The sequence below is a fragment of the Saccoglossus kowalevskii genome, chromosome 18 (genome assembly GCF_978046115.1).
Source record: "Saccoglossus kowalevskii chromosome 18, keSacKowa6.1, whole genome shotgun sequence".
In the NCBI taxonomy this organism is placed as follows: domain Eukaryota; kingdom Metazoa; phylum Hemichordata; class Enteropneusta; family Harrimaniidae; genus Saccoglossus; species Saccoglossus kowalevskii.
The window spans coordinates 2,752,077-2,773,976 of record NC_140658.1 but is presented as its reverse complement, the minus strand read 5'-3'; the positions used below and the strand labels follow the sequence as shown (position 1 = coordinate 2,773,976).

The following is a 21,900-nucleotide window of genomic DNA, read 5'->3' as shown; positions in this document are numbered from 1 at the left end:
AAATTATAATAGTTTACTACATCACCTACCAGAAAGTCCATGGAAATAATAAATTCCATTTATTACTCGTTAGGCTTCACTACAGATTACAGCCCGAATAGAAACTATTAGGGAATATACCATAAAAGGATTAATTATTCACTGGGTTTTAATTTTGCTTATTTCGCTGCCTGGAAAATGCGTTAAATTAAAACCCAACGCAACCAACGAGTACAGATATTTTTCAGCTCCGTTGCGACGCATGGACGAGAGTGCAGGTTACAGTTTTAAGACTGAGATTATCTAGGAATCTAGTATTGGTGATCGACCTCATTACGTTAAAGGCTTTCTTTATTTGGGGGCCCCACTTTTTTAGTCCCTATTCAGACACAGTCCGAAAACGAGGACTTATGTTTTGACCCGTGTTTGTGTGTGTGTGCATGTGTTTGTGCATGTGTGCGTCCGGACCTGTATCTTAGAAATGTCTGGACCAATCACAATCAAACTTCACACATACATCATACATCATGATATTATACCTAGGCGCGTCAATTTGTTTCTCGATCTGATTCAAGATGGCCGAATAGCGGCCATTTTTGTGCTAAAAAAACATAAAAATCGAACATTTTTCGGCTGTTTACAGATGGATTTTGTTCAAAATTGGTATATACGTTAGACATTATGGGACCTTGATGCAAATAATTTTGTTTTTCAGATAAGATTCGAAATGGCTGACTAGTGGTCATTTTGTTTTAATGAATGTGGTTCTAGTGCCATATCTCTGACTTGCTTTGACTGATTATGTTCAAATTTTAAATATTCATTATACATCATGTCATAGATAGACAGATATATTGGTTTGACAATATTCAAAATGGCCGAATGGTTGTCATTTTTGTGCTAAAAAAATCATCAAATATCAAACATTTCTGGCATTTATGGATGGATTTTGTTCAAACTTGGTACATACATTAGACACTACGGGTTCCTGATGCATATCATTTTGTTTTTCAGATCAGATTCAAAATGGCTGTCTGGCGGCCATTTTGTTTTGTTTGTCTGACTTGATTTACCTGTGTTAGTTGAATCGTTGGCTCAGTTTATTTTCACCGGATTCCGTTTTTTCTCATGATCTCACTTTCGTAATTTTTGCAGACGCTATTATGCCCTAGTCACAAAAAAAGACGAAGTACGTCCCGCTACAGACGGGATGTAAGACTTGCCCATGCTGCTTCAAGCAGATGCCCGACCCACATATGTGTTGTCACGATTGCCTGGGTTGTGTCAGGGACTCAGGGTTCTGTTCAGAGCTTTGTGATTCATGGGACCCTAAATTTAGTTTGATTGCGAGACAGGGTGAAAAGCTAAGGCAAGCAATCTAAAGCTGGTAAAGGTCGCGAAAAGAAGGGTAAATCCACCGGAACTTTATCGATACCGACGCAGCCTGAGTGGATTGCACAATCACAGGGACAGGCCATGTTGCCTTCCTTTACCGGTACTAGTCAAGGTGGCAAACCAAAAAAGCTCTCCCAGGGTGAAGAGATGGCTTGGACAGTCAGGATGTGTGGTCTGGCTTCAAAGGTCAACTCCCTTCTGGAGTCTCAGGGTAGGACGCAGAAGGACGGGGTGTGTGTGTGTATGTGTTTCCTGCGTCTTTCCAAGCCGCGCAGAGTGCCCCACTTAGGACTCTGCGAGGGGAGGGGACTCCAGTGTTGGTACCCCTGTACAGGGTGGTATGCAACCCTTTTTTGGGGTGCAGGTACTACTTCCCCAACAGGAGGGGGGGCGGGCGCTTTGTCGTTTCTCGTCCCCACTTTGTCAGGACAGTCACAGGATACCCAACCAACTGGAGACCAGCTGTCCCTTACTAATATGCAGTTAAGGTCAATAAAACATGGTACATGGATACTCAAGCACTATGCAGAGATCGATTGTTTTGGGATAAATATTTGTGCATGTTAATAACCTAATTTGCATAATTAGTAAATTTTCAACTTTTTCACTGATATCTTAATATCACCTTTAAATGAATCTAACTATGCAGAGAGCCAATTAGTTGTTGGTATATATTTATGCATATTAATCACCTAATTTGCATAATTAATACATGTTCAACTTTCACACTGATATCTCAAGTAGATGCTCTAGGACAATGTACAAATATGATCAGTTTTGGGTTAAAATCTGTTCATATAAATTCCCTAATTAGCATAATAATTCATAATTGTTTGGTTCTGATCATATTTCAATGAAACTTGGTACATAGATGGTCTGTTACATTGCGCAGACCTTATTAGTTTTACACGCTCTTCATTTTAATTTTCTGATTTGCATAATTAGTTTTCAGTTTTTCCATCAAATCTCAAGTAATTTTGAATTAATTTTTACTGTGTCTCTAATACTCTTAACACACGGGAGTTCTTTCTAACCTTTCTTTGATTCTAAATGGGGCCGATTAAAAAAAAATCTTGATTTAAAAACAAAAATCATTTCTTTTTTCCCATGGAAAACAAAGCCAAAAGATCGCATTAAAACACCGGTGAATCTTTTCCGTGCTTTTACCATGAGGTCGCTGAACTGTCATTAACATATTTAAATGCCCTAAGGTAATTTGAACATGTGGGCACCATCCAGCATTTTGATTGGTTAATTAGCGACTTGACCTATCTGGTCAATAAACACGTCTCATGTGCATGGATAACATGGCGGATATCATATCGCATCAAGTGTTTACATGTGACCAAAATCATTTGCTGACGATGAAACCAAGTTTCGGGTAGTGAGTTTGCTATTTCATTACATCTTACCACATTACTGGGATTGTCATATGACCAATCAGATTATTGCAATTGCCACATAGACCAATCAGATTATTGCAATTGCCACATAGACCAATCAGATTATTGCAATTGCCACATAGACCAATCAGATTATTGCAATTGCCACATAGACCAATCAGATTATTGCAATTGCCACATAGACCAATCAGATTGCCTGGATTTTCACATGACCAAGCAATTATCTGCAATGATATATTGAATAAAACATTTTATCCCATATATCATTGCAGTTCTGTGAAATAAAACCAGTGAAGTTCAGTGTCTTCATACTATAAACACAGAAATACCAACAAATCTGATTGGTTCATGCAAACACATTGTACTTTTGATATCATGGCTGACAAGTTCCAAATAATCAAATATTTTAATATGTTGGTGGTATGTGCATGTAATTTGTGTATTTCAGGTAGTTTTATATATCAGCTTCAATATGTGTTCAACATATGTATAAGACACCATGTCTATTTCTTCCATCTTTAACTTGTCTGTAGACAGTGACCATCTCTCATGTAGTGAATTGTCTTCATAATTAGTGATTATGTGTATCTGAAATGTAAATATGTTGATGTGTTTTATTGCAAGAAGGCCAACTAAAAGTGTCAATGAATGGAGATTATTTACACAAATATGACAGAACAGTGCACGCTGAATACATACTCACAAATTGCTGTGATAATATCTAAGTTGAACATGATATCAAATTAGTGACCAAGAACAAATGAATAAATACTATACCCATAAATCTGATATTGTAGAGTCACTAATAGGATATCTGTGTCCATTTGTTTTGCTGTATCTATTTTAAGGTATGAGCAAATGTACATTTCTTTCACTAAATGCTTGTTGTCATGTGACTTGAGGAAAAGAAATAGAATTGTATTTGACAAATTGTTATTCATATAGGTGTAGAAATCTAACCAATAACATGTTTTTATATACCGTACTTCCCCGAATATAAGCCCAGGGGCCACCTCAGAATAAATAATTTGTTGGTGCGTTTAAAACTGTAACCATCTTTCCAGCTTCGAAACATTATCCAAATTACATTTTTCGTTCACAGTGCCGGTCTTGGGGGAATATTACGTCTTTTTGAGAAAACAAAAATGCGAAACGAGCCGTCATTGATTTCAACGACGCTTTTTACAAGAAACAAATGTGAACAGAAAACAAAAATTTGATTACAATACGGTTCACATACCGTCTGAATTTACGGTGCAAAAATGGGTTGGGTCCGTGGGAAAACGGTCGAAGGCAAGATCGTACACAAACTCTTGATACAAAGCTATTTCCGACATGGTTTCATCATAATTTGACCTGAACAATTTTCATTGACCTAACAGGTCACGTCTTTTGTTAACTAATGAAAATGCTCTGTCATACAGTCAAAGCTTTCCGATTATTGACGAAGTATTTTTATCAACGCAATGCGGAAGTGTATTACCGCGATGTTAAAATGCGATCTGTTAACACTGATTTGGACAAAAAACGGTGACTTTTTTCCCTAAAAGCTGTTGATTCTCAATTTTTGAAAGGTAAACTGAGGGTGAGGAAAGTATTTAAACCTTTCACGGCCGCCAACAATTCAATGGACAACATTATCCGGAAAAGTAAAATGATGATAGTGACCAGGTTTCACATTTTTATCGTTTAGAAAACTACTATTCAAAAGAAATATGGATTATTTCAGTATTGCAACATCGGGGTTGATTCCGAGTAAATAACTACTGTACCAATCATGATTTTTATGCAATGAAATACACTTTTTACATGCATATTTTAATAAATTAAAATAATTAGTCGTTAACGCCTGGTAAAAAACACCCTGGGCCTATATTCGGGGATGCCCTCAACTCTTCCAAAAACAGAGGGGTCGGCTTATACTCGGGGAGGGGCTTATACTCGGGGAAGTACGGTAATATTGATTGGAATTAATGTTCTTTACACTAATTTTAGAATGGCTGGACGTCTTTACACTTCGCTGCCAAGGCTGGATATCTGAATGTTGTCAAACTTTTAGTTGAATCAGGAGCATCTCCAAAGTTTGAAACAAAGGTAAAGTCGTAATTGTTGTTTTTCTCTGCCATATATATCTGAAAAAATGTTGTGTTAGCAACTGATTAAAATATGTTCCTGATAATGGAGATAATTAGGTCATCTGCTTGACTAATTGACAATTTTTTACATGAAATACATATATTCAATTACATATTATAAATGTATTATTTCATATAGGATGGTAAAGTACCCATTTGTTATGCCGCAGCGGCCGGACACCATGATGTCTTGAGTTATTTGATGAAGAAAGATCACAATACACAACATCTCATGGAAGATAAAAGGGTTAGTTTTTGACCCCCTAGGAGAGTATATAATGTGAGGTTGTATGCTAGAGTCTCATAGAAGATTAAAGTGTTAGTTTGTATGAAATACAGTGACTCTAGGGAAACATGTATAAGAGAGTATAGAATGTGAATTAGTTTGTTTGAGATCTCATGGAAAATAAACAGGTTGATTTGTAATAAATACAGTGACCTTAGGGGGACAGGTATGTTTGATCCCCTAGGAGAGTACTAAATGTGAGGTAGTTTTTTGGAGGATCTCATGGAAAATAAAAAGGTTAATTTGTAATAAATACAGTGACGTTAGGGAGACAGGTACAGTACAGTTCTCGCGAAAGCTTTCGTTTTTGTGGCATCATTGTTGCCTACGCATGGCTTCATTGTCGCCTCAGCATCGCATCATTGTGGCATCAGCTTCGCGTCATTGAAAATTGAAGCTGTGTTCGCCTTGCTTATTTTGTGCATCATCAAGGCCTCAGCTTCGCAGTCTCATGGCATCAACATAGCATCAGCTTCAAAGTATTGTGACATGAGTATGACCTCATTATTTTCACATAGAAAGGCAGTAAAGAAAAACATGTGTACGTTCAATATGTAATTGATTTGAAATTCAAGGCGGTAAGGGGAATAAAATAATATGATCAAGAGTAAACTGACATTTTAATAAGATATCTTGTTTAATTATTTTAGTGTTGTGAATATTGGGTAGCAAAAACTTTGTGAAGTACATTGCAATCGGCAAGGTGACGAGTGTCATATTGACTGCAAGGAAAATCGTGATAAATTTAAATCACACGATGCAATCGTCGTTCGGATACAACACTGTACAGAACTTGCTATATACGAAATGAAACTGTTCTTGTTATAAAATGACCTTATTTTCATTCATTTTATTTGCTGGTAAGAGAACAGATTCAGATTCCTCATTTCGGTGGTATTTTTCTGTGTTTCGTTTAGTTTTACCATGCCCGCACTACTATTGCATGCAAAACACATGTACGCCATTTGGTGCGCCGGCTTTGTCGCCAGTCATCTTGATACAACGTTCCAAAACAAGTGCGTACATTTCCAACTATGATTTTGAATATGCCCTGAAAAACTCGAATAGAGCTTGACAAGTATAAATAATTTATTGGGCTTCAGAAAAAAACATGTCCATTTAGTTGTAACCGTAAATATTGAGTGACCAGTCGATAAACAATTTTAAAGTCCTTTGATACTGAAAATCATCGACCCCAGTCTGGTTTACCTTATTTCCCGACTTGCAAAACTGATTTGCCGTGGACACTAATGTAGCGGAGCTTATCATATGAGTGATTGTCCGTCATCCGTCGTTGGTGTCAATGTTTTAGTTTTTCGACTTCTTGAAAACTAAAAGCCTGAATGCTTTGATACTTGGTGTATATGTACCTTGGGTAGACCTCTCTCAGATTTATTCATTTTGTAATGATATCTTTAATTCTCTAATTTTGGTGAATATTTTTGTCATTTTTGGTAAAAAGTAATATTTTCAACTTCTTGTTAAAAACCGCAAGTCCAATTGCTTTGATATTACATATATAGGTACTAAATGTGGACCTCTCAGATTTGTTCATTTTGTAATGATATCTTTAATTCTCTAATTTTGGTGAATATTTTTGTCATTTTTGGTAAAAAGTGATATTTTCGACTTATAGTTTAAAAAAGTCCGATTGTTTTTATATTACATATATTTATATAGGTACTACATGTGAACCTCTTTCAGATTTGTTAATTTCGTGGTGATGATTATTTTTGTCATTTTTGGTGAAAAGTGATATTTTTGAATTCTTGATGAAAACAGCAAGTCCCATTGCTTTGATACTATACATATTGTTCATTTTCTAATGATATCTTCTGTTCTTTTATTGAAATGTGCATTGCTAACAGTGGAGCTATCTCAGCCGACTGGCTGCTTGTTTAAATATACCGATGTTTTTCAGTGAAGTCTGTCACAGCACAACAAATCAACACCGGAGATTGGATGAAAGTCACCTGATCTGAGCATGACCTGGGTCACAGAACCATATTTGTTTGTATTATCACCAGGACTTTGCAAAAGAACCACACTCACATTTTCAACCATTTTTAGTGCGGAAGTTGTCAACAAATGTCAAAAAACTCATGAAATTTATGGATTCAAATAAAATAAAGCTAGTGATATTTTTTTTTATTTCAAGGTGAGAAATGGATAGTTGAAGTTGCACCAATTTCAAGGCGACTGTTTCGCCGCGACAACTCTAGCTCTGTTGTAGTTTCGCGATGTAAAAAAATATAATAAATAGTTTAATTATTTGGTTTTACAGCCTGCAAATTACGGGACATGATCCCCATGAATTACGATAAATAAATGCTGATTGTGTTGAATGATGGACGTCGGGACCGTTTGGAGAAACCAACGGGAATCGATATTCCAAACAAATTAGTGGGGCATGGTCGGTAGACATTCCAAACAAATGAAATTATTAACGAAAGACGAAATTTTTCCAGATATTTACGAACATACTGTCATACCAAATATGTGCAAAATTGACAAATGCATAATGAGATGTAATATTAGGTTATATTTTAGACTTAGAAATATGTTCTTTCACTCAGTCCATGCGTGGACTTCTATTTAGCTTTATAGCCCTTTCATCGGCTTGTCTTCTCTTTGGGGGAAAACAACAATACTGATACAAATCGTAAACACATTGCGAAGAATTAACACAATTAGGAAATGAAACCCAGACAACCATGTCGTACTTCTGTTGAAATACATTTTGTAGCAGTGCGTCACGTCAGAATATATTGTTTAAAATAAATTACTTGCACGGATATTGTCCGGTCAAATTCAACAACCAGCGGGAGCTTGAGCGAAATGTGTACTGTACTTCTTTGTTCGATGAAGCGATGCTGATGCCACATTGTTGCCATAATGAGGCCATAATGAAGTGAAGCGATAACCGCCTAACTTTTTAATGTCGCAACATTGATGCGACGATGAAGCCATAACAATGCCATAATGATGCGATGCTGAAGCGAAGCTGACGCTGAAGTGAAGACAAAGCTTTCGCGAGAACTGTACTGTATGTTTGATCCCCTAGTGAGTACTGAATGTGAAGTAATTTTCTAAGAGTTTCTTGGAAGCATGTTTGGGCATTGCCATTGTTCACTGTGTGTGTGAGCATTGATTGTAACAGCTATGTTGTAAATATTTCAATTTGACTAATGTTAGTATTCTTAATTATAGACTAGAGGCAAGGTTGTTATAATTTCACTGTGTTTTACCACACCCTGAGATATGATAACTGATTTATTGTTTTATTTGCTTGTTTCAGTTTGTTTTTGATCTCATGGTAAATGGAAAACACAATCGCAATAAATCTATTGAGGAGTTCATCCTTGTTTCACCAGCACCAGTAGACACTGCCGTCAAATTATCAAAGAACTTCCGTTTACAATCCACTAAGGAAAAGGAGCGGGCCAAGGATCTTATTGAAGCAGGAATCTTCTGTGAATTAATGGCTGTAGACCTGCTTGCCATTGCAGCAAGTTCTAACAGTGCTGGACATATTTTAAGATCAATTGATCATAGAGGAACACAATTTTTAGATGTGTTAATTGAAAACGAACAAAAAGAAGTCGTGGCGAATCCATCTGTGCAACGCTATTTATCAGATGTCTGGAGCGGACAGTTAAAAATTTGGCCGAATTGGAAGACAATATTGTTGTTCTTTGTCATGTTGCTTTGCCCACCTGTATGGATTGCATTTTCACTGCCTCTGAAACATCGATACACAAAGATACCTATTATTAAATTCATGTGCTATTTGGTCTCTCATGGCTATCTTATTGCATTGTTAATAGTAACATGTGTTATACCAACATTTATCAATGAGGTGGAAGTGAATCCATCATTGATGCCCAGATGGTATGAATGGTTGCTGCTTGCCTGGTTCTCTGGTTTGCTTGTGTCAGAGATAACGAACCCAGCTGATCGTCAGGGACTTGGGTGGTTACACGTTGTAAACCTTGCAATTGCAGCGATTGCCTGCTTCTGTCATTTACTTGGATTTGCATTTTATGGAACACAAAGAAACGAAATCATCTATGCCAGAAATTTGTTCTTTTCTACGTGTCTTCTTCTTTGCTTTGTGCAGTTTTTAGAATTTCTATCTTTCCACCATCTTTTCGGACCATGGGCAATCATTATACGTGACTTGATGCGCGACTTGTTACGATTCATGGTTATCCTCAGTATTTTTATCAGTGGATTTACGTTACAACTAGCTGCAATATATCAACCAGTGTACCCAGTGTCTAACGATACTAGTGTAGAAGGGGATGGTGATGGAAGTGGTGGAGCTAAAGTCCAAACCCCTCTCGAGACATTGGTACTACTTTTCTTTTCATTGTTCGGACTAGTGGAACCAGACAATTTACCTCCTGTGCATAGGAATCCCTACATCACGCTGACGTTAGTTAAGATGGTCTTTGGCACCTATCTTATAGTGACATTAATTGTGTTGATCAATTTGTTGATTGCTATGATGAGTGACACTTATCAAAGGATCCAAGCACAATCTGATACAGAGTGGAAATTTGGACGTGCTCAACTGATACGTAATATGAACAGAACGTCAGCCACACCAGCTCCTCTAAATCTATTTACCAAGCTAGTTACCTACTGTAAAGTTGCCTTTAAACATAAAGGTATGTCATCAACAGTTTTATATTTTATCACCTTTGTTCAATTCGTGATGATCTCTTTAATTATCTAATTTTGGTGAATAATTTTGGTTAAAAAGTGATATTTTTGATTTCTTGTTAAAAACTACAAATCTGATTGATTTGATATTATACATAAAGGTACTACAGAGAGACCTTTTTCAGATTTGTTAGTCCCCGTTCGAACGAAGTCCGTAACGGGGACTATTAATTTGGGTTCGTTCCATCCATCTGTAAGTACGTCTGGAACTATATCTCGGACACCTATTGACGGATTTCATTCAAACTTTACATGAAGACAATACATAATGTCTTACATATGCCCGTCAAGTTACCTCATGATCGGGGCAAAAATGGCAACCATTTTGGATGTAAAATTTCCTATTTCTGATACCTAAATGTGTCCTCATCAGTTTCTCGGAGAAGTTGGTATGGTGATCATACATATTGGCTAATAGGTGCACGTCATATTTTTTCCGTGATTCGAACAAATATGGCAGACTGGCCGCCATTTTGTTTTTCATTGTACCCATGCTACTTTCTTCTAAATGCAATGAACCTTTCTCTTTAAAATTTTGTACAAAGATAGTATACCAATAGATACATCAACATGAATATTATTTTTGTAATTTGATTCAATATGACTGCCCAATGTCCAATTCTCGTGTAAAAGCACTAAATTATAATTTTTTACAAAACCATCTCCTATTAATGGTTTCAATCTAATCTCAATGACTTTATCAGCATCAAATTGATATGTCAGATCAAAAAATTTTGGACGGGGACTGTGTCATGAACAATGACTTGTTCATTTTGTAATGGAGATGCTGAATTGTTCGAATTACGGATATCAAGTTATAAACATCGAGTAACGGTTATTTAAAGTTACAAAGTTACAAAATTTGAAAGTTAAACAAAACGAACATTTTATGATGCCCATATCTCATGTTAACTGTTAATTAAACATCGAGTTACAATTTGGGCGTGGTTTCACAAAAGTGGGCGTGGTTTCAAAAATATGGGCCTGATCATTTCTGTAAGTCAATGTTCTCGTAACTCAAACAATAGATGATTTTCCGTACAATTGCGAGATCTCGCAAGATGCATGAAAGACGCGCGTCGAACGTCTGCCGCAAAAATCGAACGATTTGATTTTGAACTCGAATTTCCTTATTTCGTAGCTCACACCGACCGGCCGATCTTCGACAGAGGAATATTGCTTCCGAATACTCTTACTTAATCTAAATTGCCTATCATCAAGTGTGGACAGCACATTATTAAGCATGGAAATGTTCTCCAAAATACTTTTGCGTTTGTCGAATCCCACGCGATGTTTGACGCCACTACGACACTATGACCTTTGTTTGTCCTGTTTTTACGTTTGATTTCACGCATAACGCGTGATTCTCGCAGTGTACGGAAAATGGTCTATTCAGCATCTCTTTGTGATTATATCTTCAATTCTTTAATTTAAATGTGCATTGCTAACAGCGGAGCTATCTCAACCAAGAGGCTACTTGTTTTAGAAATGTACCACGTGCACACAAGTTATTGTTTTTAGCTCCGCTGTCGACTTTGTCGAGCGGAGCTTATCATATGAGTGATTGTCCGTCGTCGTCGTCGTCCGTGTCAATGTTTTACTTTTTCGACTTCTTCTTGAAAACTACAAGCCTGAATGCTTTGATACTTGGTGTATATATACCTTGGGTAGATCTTTCTTAGGTTTGTTCATTTCATGTTGATATCTTCAATTTTCTAATTTTGGTGAATTATTTTGTCATTTTTGGTAAAAAGTGATATTTTCGACTTCTTGTTAAAAACCGCAAGTCCAATTGCTTTGATACTACATATATAGGTACTACATGTGGACCTCTCTCAGATTTGTTCATTTCGTGATGATATCTTCAATTCTCTAATTTTGGTGAATATTTTTGTCATTTTTGGTAAAAAGTGATATTTTCGACTTCTTGTTAAAAACCGCAAGTTCGATTGCTTTGATATTACATATATAGGTACTACATGTGGACCTCTCTCAGATTTGTTCATTTTGTGATGATATCTTCAATTCTCTAATTTTGGTGAATATTTTTGTAATTTTTGGTAAAAAGTGATATTTTCGACTTCTTGTTAAAAACCAATAGTTCAATTGCTTTGATATTACATATATAGATACTACATGTAGACCTTTCTTAGATTTGTTCATTTTGCGATGATATCTTCAATTCTCTAATTTTGGTGAATATTTTTGTCATTTTTGGTAAAAAGTGATATTTTCGACTTCTTGTTGAAAACTGTAAGTCCGATTGCTTTGATATTACATATATAGGTACTATATGTGGACCTCTCTCAGATTTGTTCATTTTGTGATGATATCTTCAATTCTCTAATTAATTTATTTTGGTGAATATTTTTGTAATTTTTGGTAAAAAGTGATATTTTCGACTTCTTGTTAAAAACTGTAAGTCCGATTGCTTTGATACTATTCATATTGTTCATTTTCTAATGATGTCTTCAGTTTTTTAATTGAAATGTGCATTGCTAACAGCGGAGCTATCTCAGCCGATAGGCTGCTTGTTTTATTGTATATGTATATTTTTTTGATTTTCCATTGATTTCATCATCAGGTAAGATTTGTAGCAACCAGGCACGGGAATTTATAAATGAAGAAGAAGAGTTAGATGCTGTGTCTGATTCCAGATCTGTTGATTTATTGGCGCATTCCACTGCCCAGTGGTTACGTAGTGTTGTTAGGAGAAATACACAAGTAGCACCAGAAGGTAAGATGTCTATGCATTAATAGAGTACAAAATTACAGTACTTCCTGTCATAGGTCTAGGTGCATCAACATGTAAAATTGGGGAAAGTAAGGGGTGGGTGTATACCAAGATATTTTTTACATTCTCAACAAATTATCCACAAAACCATTTTCATTCACCTTGCCTGATTAGGGGGGGGGGGGTATTATGTGGTTAAGTCACGCACTGAACTGGCGTGTTACCTTAGCAACCTTTTTCTTTCATTGTCCGCGTGTCCATCTAGTAAAATTGTTTTTACCAGCAGTATATCTGGCGGTACTGTAATAACACAACTTGTATGCAACTGTTTTGGCTTTGAATATTTCAACATCGTTTACTTAGTGTGCTGCTTTTCTAATAACGCAAACATGTTTTGACTCACAAATACCATGAACGCAAAAAGTTAACTGAGAGGCAACGTTGTTTTTTGAAAAAAAAAACAAAACAAAAAAACATGTCAATGCAAGATTGAACACAAATCAAAGGTGTTATTTTCAAACTGAATTGGTATATCTAAGAAACGAATGGTTACCGAATTTGTACAAAAATCAAAGTACAGTTTGTGCAACTTTACGTTAGTCAGTATTTTACCGAATCGCGTGTGAACTAAATCAACACGTTTGCCAACGGCGTAAGCAAAAAATGATACTTTGTAAGTCGCTCTGTATCATTCTAAATAACTGTTGCAACGTGACTACGTCATTTTTTTATATAATTATATATTTTTTATATAATCAAAATGACATTGGACATAAAAAAATACTTAGTTTATTTTTTTATTAAAAATGTAAAACATTTGCCCAAATTCAAATACTGAAGTCTACAGACTAAGTCTTTTTGACCAGCTTTGTTGCACACACAATCAAGTAACATAAAACACATGCATGCAAATAAAGCTATCGAAGTTAATGAGCTGCTTGGCGTTAACGTAAGTTGTCGCGTTAGGTAAGCAATAGACTGGCGCAGTCGGGGGATTAATTTGTTTTTGTAGTTTAAATAAGATAAAATAAATCTTATTGACTTTTTCCGTTGTCGGTGCATTTTACGATGAAAAATTGCCTTGAGGTTGCCGAGATTCACGCCAGGGAAATGACCCAGATTGCATCTAAAGGCATCTAAATTTCAAAACTTTTTTCCCCGAACCCTCCCTCTCGGCTGTTTTCAACCTATGGAGAACACTGACTAATCATGTTACTCTCTGAGAATCACTGAGATTAATAAAGTACATGTAGTGATTAATTAATATTTTCATGTAATAATGATGACCCCATGGTTCCTATTGATTTTCAGGGATGAGAATTTTCCGCGGATCCGCAGAATTCCGTGGATTTTTAAGCCCTAGGGATAGATTTTCTGAAATGTCTGAATACGAAGAGAAAATTGTTGTGGGGGGTGGGGTGGTAAGAATACAAATCTTGTTCATTCACCAGAAGTGTTGGGTCATTGTTGTCGGCTGCAAGAGGCCTGTATCAGTGTATGGTCAAAGGGAGACAACTCACGGTGTCTCCAATGCAGAATGTTTGCGACTCTGTTCATCAGTGCAATTGTAAAATCTGAAGTGATTTTGGAGTGTTCAAAGTAATATGTAACGATTAACATGATTGGCTGGGTTTGTTCTGACTGGCCAATCAGTAAAGAGCTTTCATTTTTTCTTTTCACCAATGGCGCCATTTTATTGTTTCAATTGCGTTGGATCGTTGTTTACAATTTTCATGCAATTGGTTACAAAAGACAACGAGTCAGCTGTGCGAGAGATCAATAAAGACAATAGGAACAAATATTGTTGGGCATGGCTTGACAAAAAAGTTACCGTGCGATCGAAAAGGAAGTGGTAACTGAAAAATTTAGTGACTTCATTGGCTAGTGCGAGGCCCCGGGAAAGGCACAGTGTCTGTATTGTAACGATTTGATCAATTATGGTTCTCGGACCCCGGCTCCTTTACTTTCAGCTGAAAATTAAAATTCTCATTCTCATTCCTGAATTTTAGCAATCCAAAATGTTAAGAGGTATTATTGCCTTGTTTCTGGACTTTTATACTCACTTTTGCCATGCAAAGAAAAGATTGTGCTTCATTCGTTTGTATCCTTCCATTTGTTATTTAGCTTGTAATATGGAATTTTTTTAAATAAATAATTATTGATATCAAATAAAACAAAATAAAATAAAGTTTATTATATGAAAATTTATATAAAAAAAACCAATATTAGAAATATTTTAATCATAATGTATAAGTTAAAGTATTGTGCTGGTAAGGGACAGTGTACAGTAGTTGAATACTTTCTGTTGTCTTTTACAGGAGGGTTCCTTAGAGCTGGAAATACCCATGGACCACAGCGAATTGAAGAGGTTGTAGAGTGGGAAAGTGTTGTACAACGTTATCAAGCTGTGCATTTAACGTCAGATGACGATTTTGAGGCTGATAAAGAAAAAACACGATTTGAAGATTTAGATAATCCCACAACTGTTATGATGACAATGGAGACAAAGAAAGAGAAATCAAACAACCACATTACATGATGAGTGTACCCAGAATGCATCTGTTTCCAACTGGGGTGCTTCCATTAATTTGACATGCTATATATTAATGAACCATGACTTTGTTTTGTCAGTGAGTTTTCTGATGTACATGCTTTGCTTAGAGGCTTTCATTTCTGTGTTGGTTTTTGACATCAACAGTTATTATTTACATCAGATTTATGACAGATATAACCCCTACAATGTACTATGCATATTTGTGTTGATTTGAGTTTACCAACACTTTACACTTTAATGTCACTGTAGGACTCTTGGTGCACAACAAACACAATATGGAAAATATCATATTAGAATGGTCTTACTAGTGTTTTGATGTAAAAACCTTGCTTTGTATTGTATTGTACAGCCAGCACATGCCATTTTATATTGAAATAAGATTATTACCTTGCCTGTACCATCAAAGATGGAAGGGAAAGGTATATTAAGGGAAAAATTTTGTCCGGCGTTGTTGTTGTTGTCGCTGTCGTCGTCGTCGTCGTTAATAATTGTTATTGTGTGCATAATAACTTTACTAATTCTATTCCAAACTTTATCAAACTTGATCACCTTATTCATCAGTATAAAGTCTTCTCTGAGTTTGAACAACAGATGTCCCGTATGAAAATATCATGCAAAAATTGAGAAAATCTGATAAAATATTTTGTATCAAAGGTCACTGATCTCAGTGGAAATATGCATTGTTGTATGTGTTCAATGAAGCAAATGATTTATCTTGTAATAATATCTTTGGTAATGTATCTCAGAATCCCATACTGGGTTTCAAAACCAACTCATGGAGAGATTGCACAGTCTGATACACATTTGCAAAACTACCAATAAAATCTTTACAGAAAACAAGATGTCAGAAAATCAATATAAGCACTCCTATAAACTGGGTGCCTAACTTTGATCAAGATCTGAAGCTAATAGAAAATCTGTTTAGTTCAAAGTTATCAATACATAAAAAATACATTAAAAGCAAAACATTTCATCCACATTTTAAAAAGAAAATTATTCTAAAATATATGTATTCTGTATTTGACAAATGAAAACTCACAGGAATATGTTTCAGCTATTAGAACAGAATGATAGAGTTTTTATAATACTAGTTTAAAAACGCACTTCAAAGATTGCAGTGTTTGAAGATGTAGATTCTCAGGAGGCAACAGTACTGTTGACTTCTCCCTCCACTGGACACCAACTAACTATTTAAGTTGATTTGCATACAAAGCAGAGCTTGCAAGATGATAGCTATTCATAAAGGGTGTTTTTTTTACTTTTCATATAATACAGTAGTCACACAATGAGGCAGTTCATATTTGTCTCAGTGAATCATTAATTTTTGACAGACACCTGTACAAAATACTTGGACTAAAGCCAGCTAAAATTTTCTGTTATCTTGCATGTTTCATGAATCTATTCACATCTAAATGTAGCACTTTTTTTTTTCAATGAGACATTTGTTTTTATACTAAAATATCTGAATTACTTTGAATAAAGCTGGAAATTATGTCCCTTAAAATAATTAAACAAATAAGGCACCAATGTTTTTGTAAGATATTTACATCTTTTAAGAACATTCGGTAGACTGATTCCCCACTGTTGGTTCAACCCCAAAACTTGTTTGTATTCAAAATTAATTATGACAATGCATATTTATATTGAAACAAACTATGATAAAGGGAATTATATTATATAACAAAGGGCAAGGTCACCAGAGTTCAACTATGTTATAATTACAGCTTGATTGTGATCTTAACTGAAGGCAGCCATACTGTCATTTGGTCTGGACTGATCAACCAATGACAAACTTCGGAAAACTGATTTACAAAACCAAAATAAAAAAAAAAACTTTTATTTTGAATTAATATAATATATGAAGAAAGGTGACTGGAAATACTAGACTAGGAAATGAACACTGTGTATGTGTGTTTGTTATTTGAATATAAAAAATAGTGGGAGGACATATGTCCTGTATATAAACAACATGATAGAATCTGTATATATATATATTTATGAAATTCTTAATATGTTTTCCTATAAAGATGGATAAACAAATATCTGAATACATCATTGATAACAAAATAGTGTATATAAATCTTCAAAATACAGTGAAAATTTTGTTCTGTGTAGTTCATGATAAATCAGTGCCAATACAGGCAAGATGTTGTCACACTGGTTTGGATTAAAAGAATGGTTTGTTTATGAAAACAAGCATTGTTTGTCTATTTTTCAACTGTATACACCACTGCCTCATGTTTATTAAGCGTGGAAATCACGCCAAAATACTTTGTTGAGTTCAAACCTTTGTTTGTCCTGTTTTTATTTTTTATTTTACGCACAGCACAGCAATGAAATGAAAATGGTCTATTGTACAATTTCAATTTTGTTTCAGTGTGATTTAAAAGTTTATGTTAATAACAAGGAGTGTATTATGGGATTGCAAGATTGCCTGATTTAACGCAGCATCAATAATAATAATAATAAAATTGTAAAACATTGTTAAATGAAATTATCCTCTCAGCATCCTATGTACGTCTTTTTAAACAACTAATCCAAGTCAATTCACATGTCTAATACTAGTTACTTACAATTCTATCATTATTTCATTTACATTAGTGTAAGAAGAGACCATATTTCCATGGTAATACCACATTTACTGTGAGCCATGTACATTATGTGGTTAATACGTATGTTGTGTGTCTCAGTTTATTTGTTGATGTTTTTAGTTTTAGATCTTCTATGCTATATTTCTTATTTGTCTTGTTTGTTTTCTTTAAATAAAACAACAGAGTACCTCCACTCAGCTCTTTTGACAAACTACCATTGCTGCTTGGTTCACAGATTGTGAAATAGAGTTTCAAATTTTGTATACATACTGAATATTATTTTGTACTGTGTTAATTGTTTTTGTTTCTATATACATTTTACAGAAATATTCGTAGATTGAAACTTCCAAAAACTTTTACTCTTGCAGTGAAGCACATTTGTATGCATTTTAATCTGTATAATATTGATACTTTGTATCTATATACTGTTTACATTGTAAAGCACTGTCTTTATTGTCAATGTGATGGCGCCCTCTATATGTGTATATGAGAATATAACTATATATTTATAACCATTTGAATCATCCAATTATAAAAATAAAAATAAAATATTGACACAGTGTACCGTCTCTGTTATTTATAATGGATCTGTAATTTAAACATACTCAAAAAGTTATTAAGTATGATAATAAAACAATCTATATATTGCCTGAAAGCTTAGATTTAGGTGAATATATGCTAGTGCATATGCCAAACAAATGACTTGACGGTCAATTTGTCTGCTGTCATTGACTTTGTGTCTTCAGTTATCCTGTGTGTTGCATTACTATATGCTTACGTGAATACAACATATACCATTTTTCCTAAGACGTTCAAGAGAATTTTTATAGTTCTTCAAAAACATAATTTATATTAATAGCTAATTCAGCTAGAACTTAACTTCACAAGGTTAAGGTTAAATGAAGATGTAATGTATGGTATTAAGTTAATATTAATATAACTGCCATACTACTGTACCATACTACTGTACCATACTACTGTGCCATACTACTGTGTCATACTACTGTGCCATACTACTGTGTCATACTACTGTGCCATACTACTGTGCCATACCACTGTACCATACTACTGTGCCATACTACTGCTCCATACTACTGTACCATACTACTGATCCATAGTACTGTGCCATACTACTGCTCCATACTACTGTACCACACTACTGTGCCATACTACTGTGCCATACTACTGCTCCATACTACTGCTCAATACTACTGTGCCATACTACTGCTCCATACTACTGTACCATACTACTGCTCAATACTATTGTGCCATACTACTGCTCCATACTACTGTGCCATACTACTATGCCATACTACTGTACCATACCACAGCTCCATAGTACTGTGCCATACTACTGTACCATACTACTGATTTATACTACTGTACCATACTACTGTACCATACTACTGTGCCGTAATATTGTGCCATACTACTGTACCATACTACTGTGCCATGCTACTGTGCAATACTACTGTACCATACTACTGTATTATACTACTGTGCAATACTACTGTACCATACTACTGTGCCATAATACTGTACAATACTACTGCGCGATAATACTGTACCATACTACTGTGCAATACTACTGTACCATACTACTGTACCATAATACTGTGTGATAATACTGTGTCATATACTACTGTACCATACTACTGTCATACTACTGTACCATACTACTGTGTCATACTACTGTAACGTACTTCTGTGTCATACTTGTGTAACATACTTCTTTACCATACTACTGTGCCATACTACTGTACCATACTACTGTGTCATACTACTGTGCCATAATACTGTGCGATAATACTGTGTCATATACTACTGTACCATACTACTGTCATACTACTGTACCATGCTACTGTGTCATACTACTGTAACGTACTTCTGTGTCATACTTGTGTAACATACTTCTTTACCATACTACTGTACCATACTACTGTACCATACTACTGTGTCATACTACTGTGCCATAATACTGTGCCATACTACTGTGTCATACTACTGTTTCATACTACTGTGCCATACTACTGTAACATACTTCTGTGTCACACTACTGTACCATACTTCTTTACCATACTACTGTACCATATTTCTTTACCATACTCCTGTGTCATACTACTGTGCCATACTACTGTGCCATACTACTGTGCCTTACTACTGATTTATACTACTGTGCCATACTACTCTGAGATAATAATGCTCCATGCTACTGTACCATAATACTGCTCCACACTACTGTACTATACTACTGTGCCGTACTACTGTGCCATAGTACTGTACCATACTACTGTGCGATAATACTGTGCCATACTACTGTAACATACTTCTGTGTCATACTACTGTAACATACTACTGTACCATACTACTGTGCCATACTACAGTACCATACTACTGTGCGATAATACTGTGTCATACTACTGTAACATACTTCTGTGTCATACTACTGTAACATACTACTGTACCATACTACTGTGCGATAATACTGTGTCATACTACTGTAACATACTTCTGTGTCATACTACTGTAACATACTACTGTACCATACTACTGTGCCATACTACAGTACCATACTACTGTACCATACTACTGTGTCATACTACAGTGCCATACTACTTCTCCATACTAATGTACCATACTACTGATTTTTACTACTGTGCCATACTACTCTGTGATACTACTGCTCCATGCTACTGTACCACACTACTGCTCCACACTACTATACTATACTATTGTACCATAATACTGTGCGATAATACTGTGCCATACTACTGTACCATAATACTGTGCGATAATACCGTGCCATATTACTGAACCATACTACTGTCATACTACTGTACCATACTACTGTGTCATACTACTGTAACATACTTGTGTCATACTAGTGTAACATACTTCTTTACCATACTACAGTAACATACTACTGTACCATACTACTGTGTCATACTACTGTACCATACTACTTTACCATACTACTGTGTCATACTACTGTACCATACTACAGTACCATACTACTGTACCATACTACTGTGTCATACTACTGTCATACTACTGTTCCATACTACTGTACCATACTACTGTGTCATACTACTGTGTCATATACTACTGTACCATACTACTGTACCATACTACTGTGTCATACTACTGTAACATACTTCTGTGTCATACTTGTGTAAGATACTTCTTTACCATACTACTGTGTCATACTACTGTAACATACTTCTGTGTCATACTTGTGTAACATACTTCTTTACCATACTACTGTGCCATAATACTGTCCCATACTACTGTGTCATACTACTGTGCCATAATACTGTGCCATACTACTGTGTCATACTACTGTGTCATACTTCTGTGCCATACTACTGTGCCATACTACTGTAACATACTTCTATGTCATACTACTGTGCCATACTACTGTACCATACTTCTTTACCATACTACTGTACCATATTTCTTTACCATACTCCTGTGTCATACTACTGTGCCATACTACTGTAACATACTACTGTGCCATACTACTGTGCCCTACTACTGTGCCATACTACTCTGTGATAATAATGCTCCATGCTACTGTACCATAATACTGCTCCACACTACTGTACTATACTACTGTGCCGTACTACTGTGCCATAGTAATGTACCATACTACTGTGCGATAATACTGTGCCATACTACTGTACCATACTACTGTCATGCTACTGTGTCATACTACTGTAACATACTTCTGTGTCATACTAGTGGAACATACTTCGTTACCATACTACTGTAACATACTACTGTACCATACTACTGTACCATACTACTGTACCATACTACTGTGTCATACTACAGTGCCATTCTACTTCTCCATACTAATGTACCATGCTACTGATTTCTACTACTGTGCCATACTACTCTGTGATACTACTGCTCCATGCTACTGCACCACACTACTGATTTATACTACTGTGTCACACTACTGTGTCATACTACTGTTCCATACTACTGTACCATACTACTGTGTCATACTACTGTGTCATACTACTGTACCATACTACTGTACCATACTACTGTCCCGTACTACTGATTTATACTACTGTGTCATACTACTGT

At 35.5% G+C, this 21,900-nt stretch overlaps 1 protein-coding gene and 1 long non-coding RNA gene across 2 annotated transcripts in view; one reads left to right on the top strand and one right to left on the bottom strand.

Annotated features, from left to right (window-relative positions):
• The window catches only part of LOC100376500 (uncharacterized), a 106,168-nt gene extending 87,808 nt beyond the window's left edge, over positions 1-18,360 (top strand). Inside the window, exons 25-29 of the mRNA XM_085492689.1 lie at positions 4,773-4,871; positions 5,052-5,159; positions 8,497-9,871; positions 12,511-12,663; positions 14,979-18,360. Of these exons, the coding sequence (XP_085348815.1) occupies positions 4,773-4,871; positions 5,052-5,159; positions 8,497-9,871; positions 12,511-12,663; positions 14,979-15,199 (1,956 nt within the window). The 3' untranslated portion in view covers positions 15,200-18,360. The remainder of the gene's footprint in view (positions 1-4,772; positions 4,872-5,051; positions 5,160-8,496; positions 9,872-12,510; positions 12,664-14,978) is intronic.
• On the bottom strand, positions 3,119-5,160 carry LOC146731489 (uncharacterized). The gene is made up of 2 exons (XR_014926936.1): positions 5,065-5,160; positions 3,119-3,365 (listed from the first exon to the last, which is right to left on the bottom strand). It is a non-coding gene; the product is annotated as an uncharacterized LOC146731489 (long non-coding RNA).
• Positions 18,361-21,900: the final 3,540 nt, after the last annotated feature.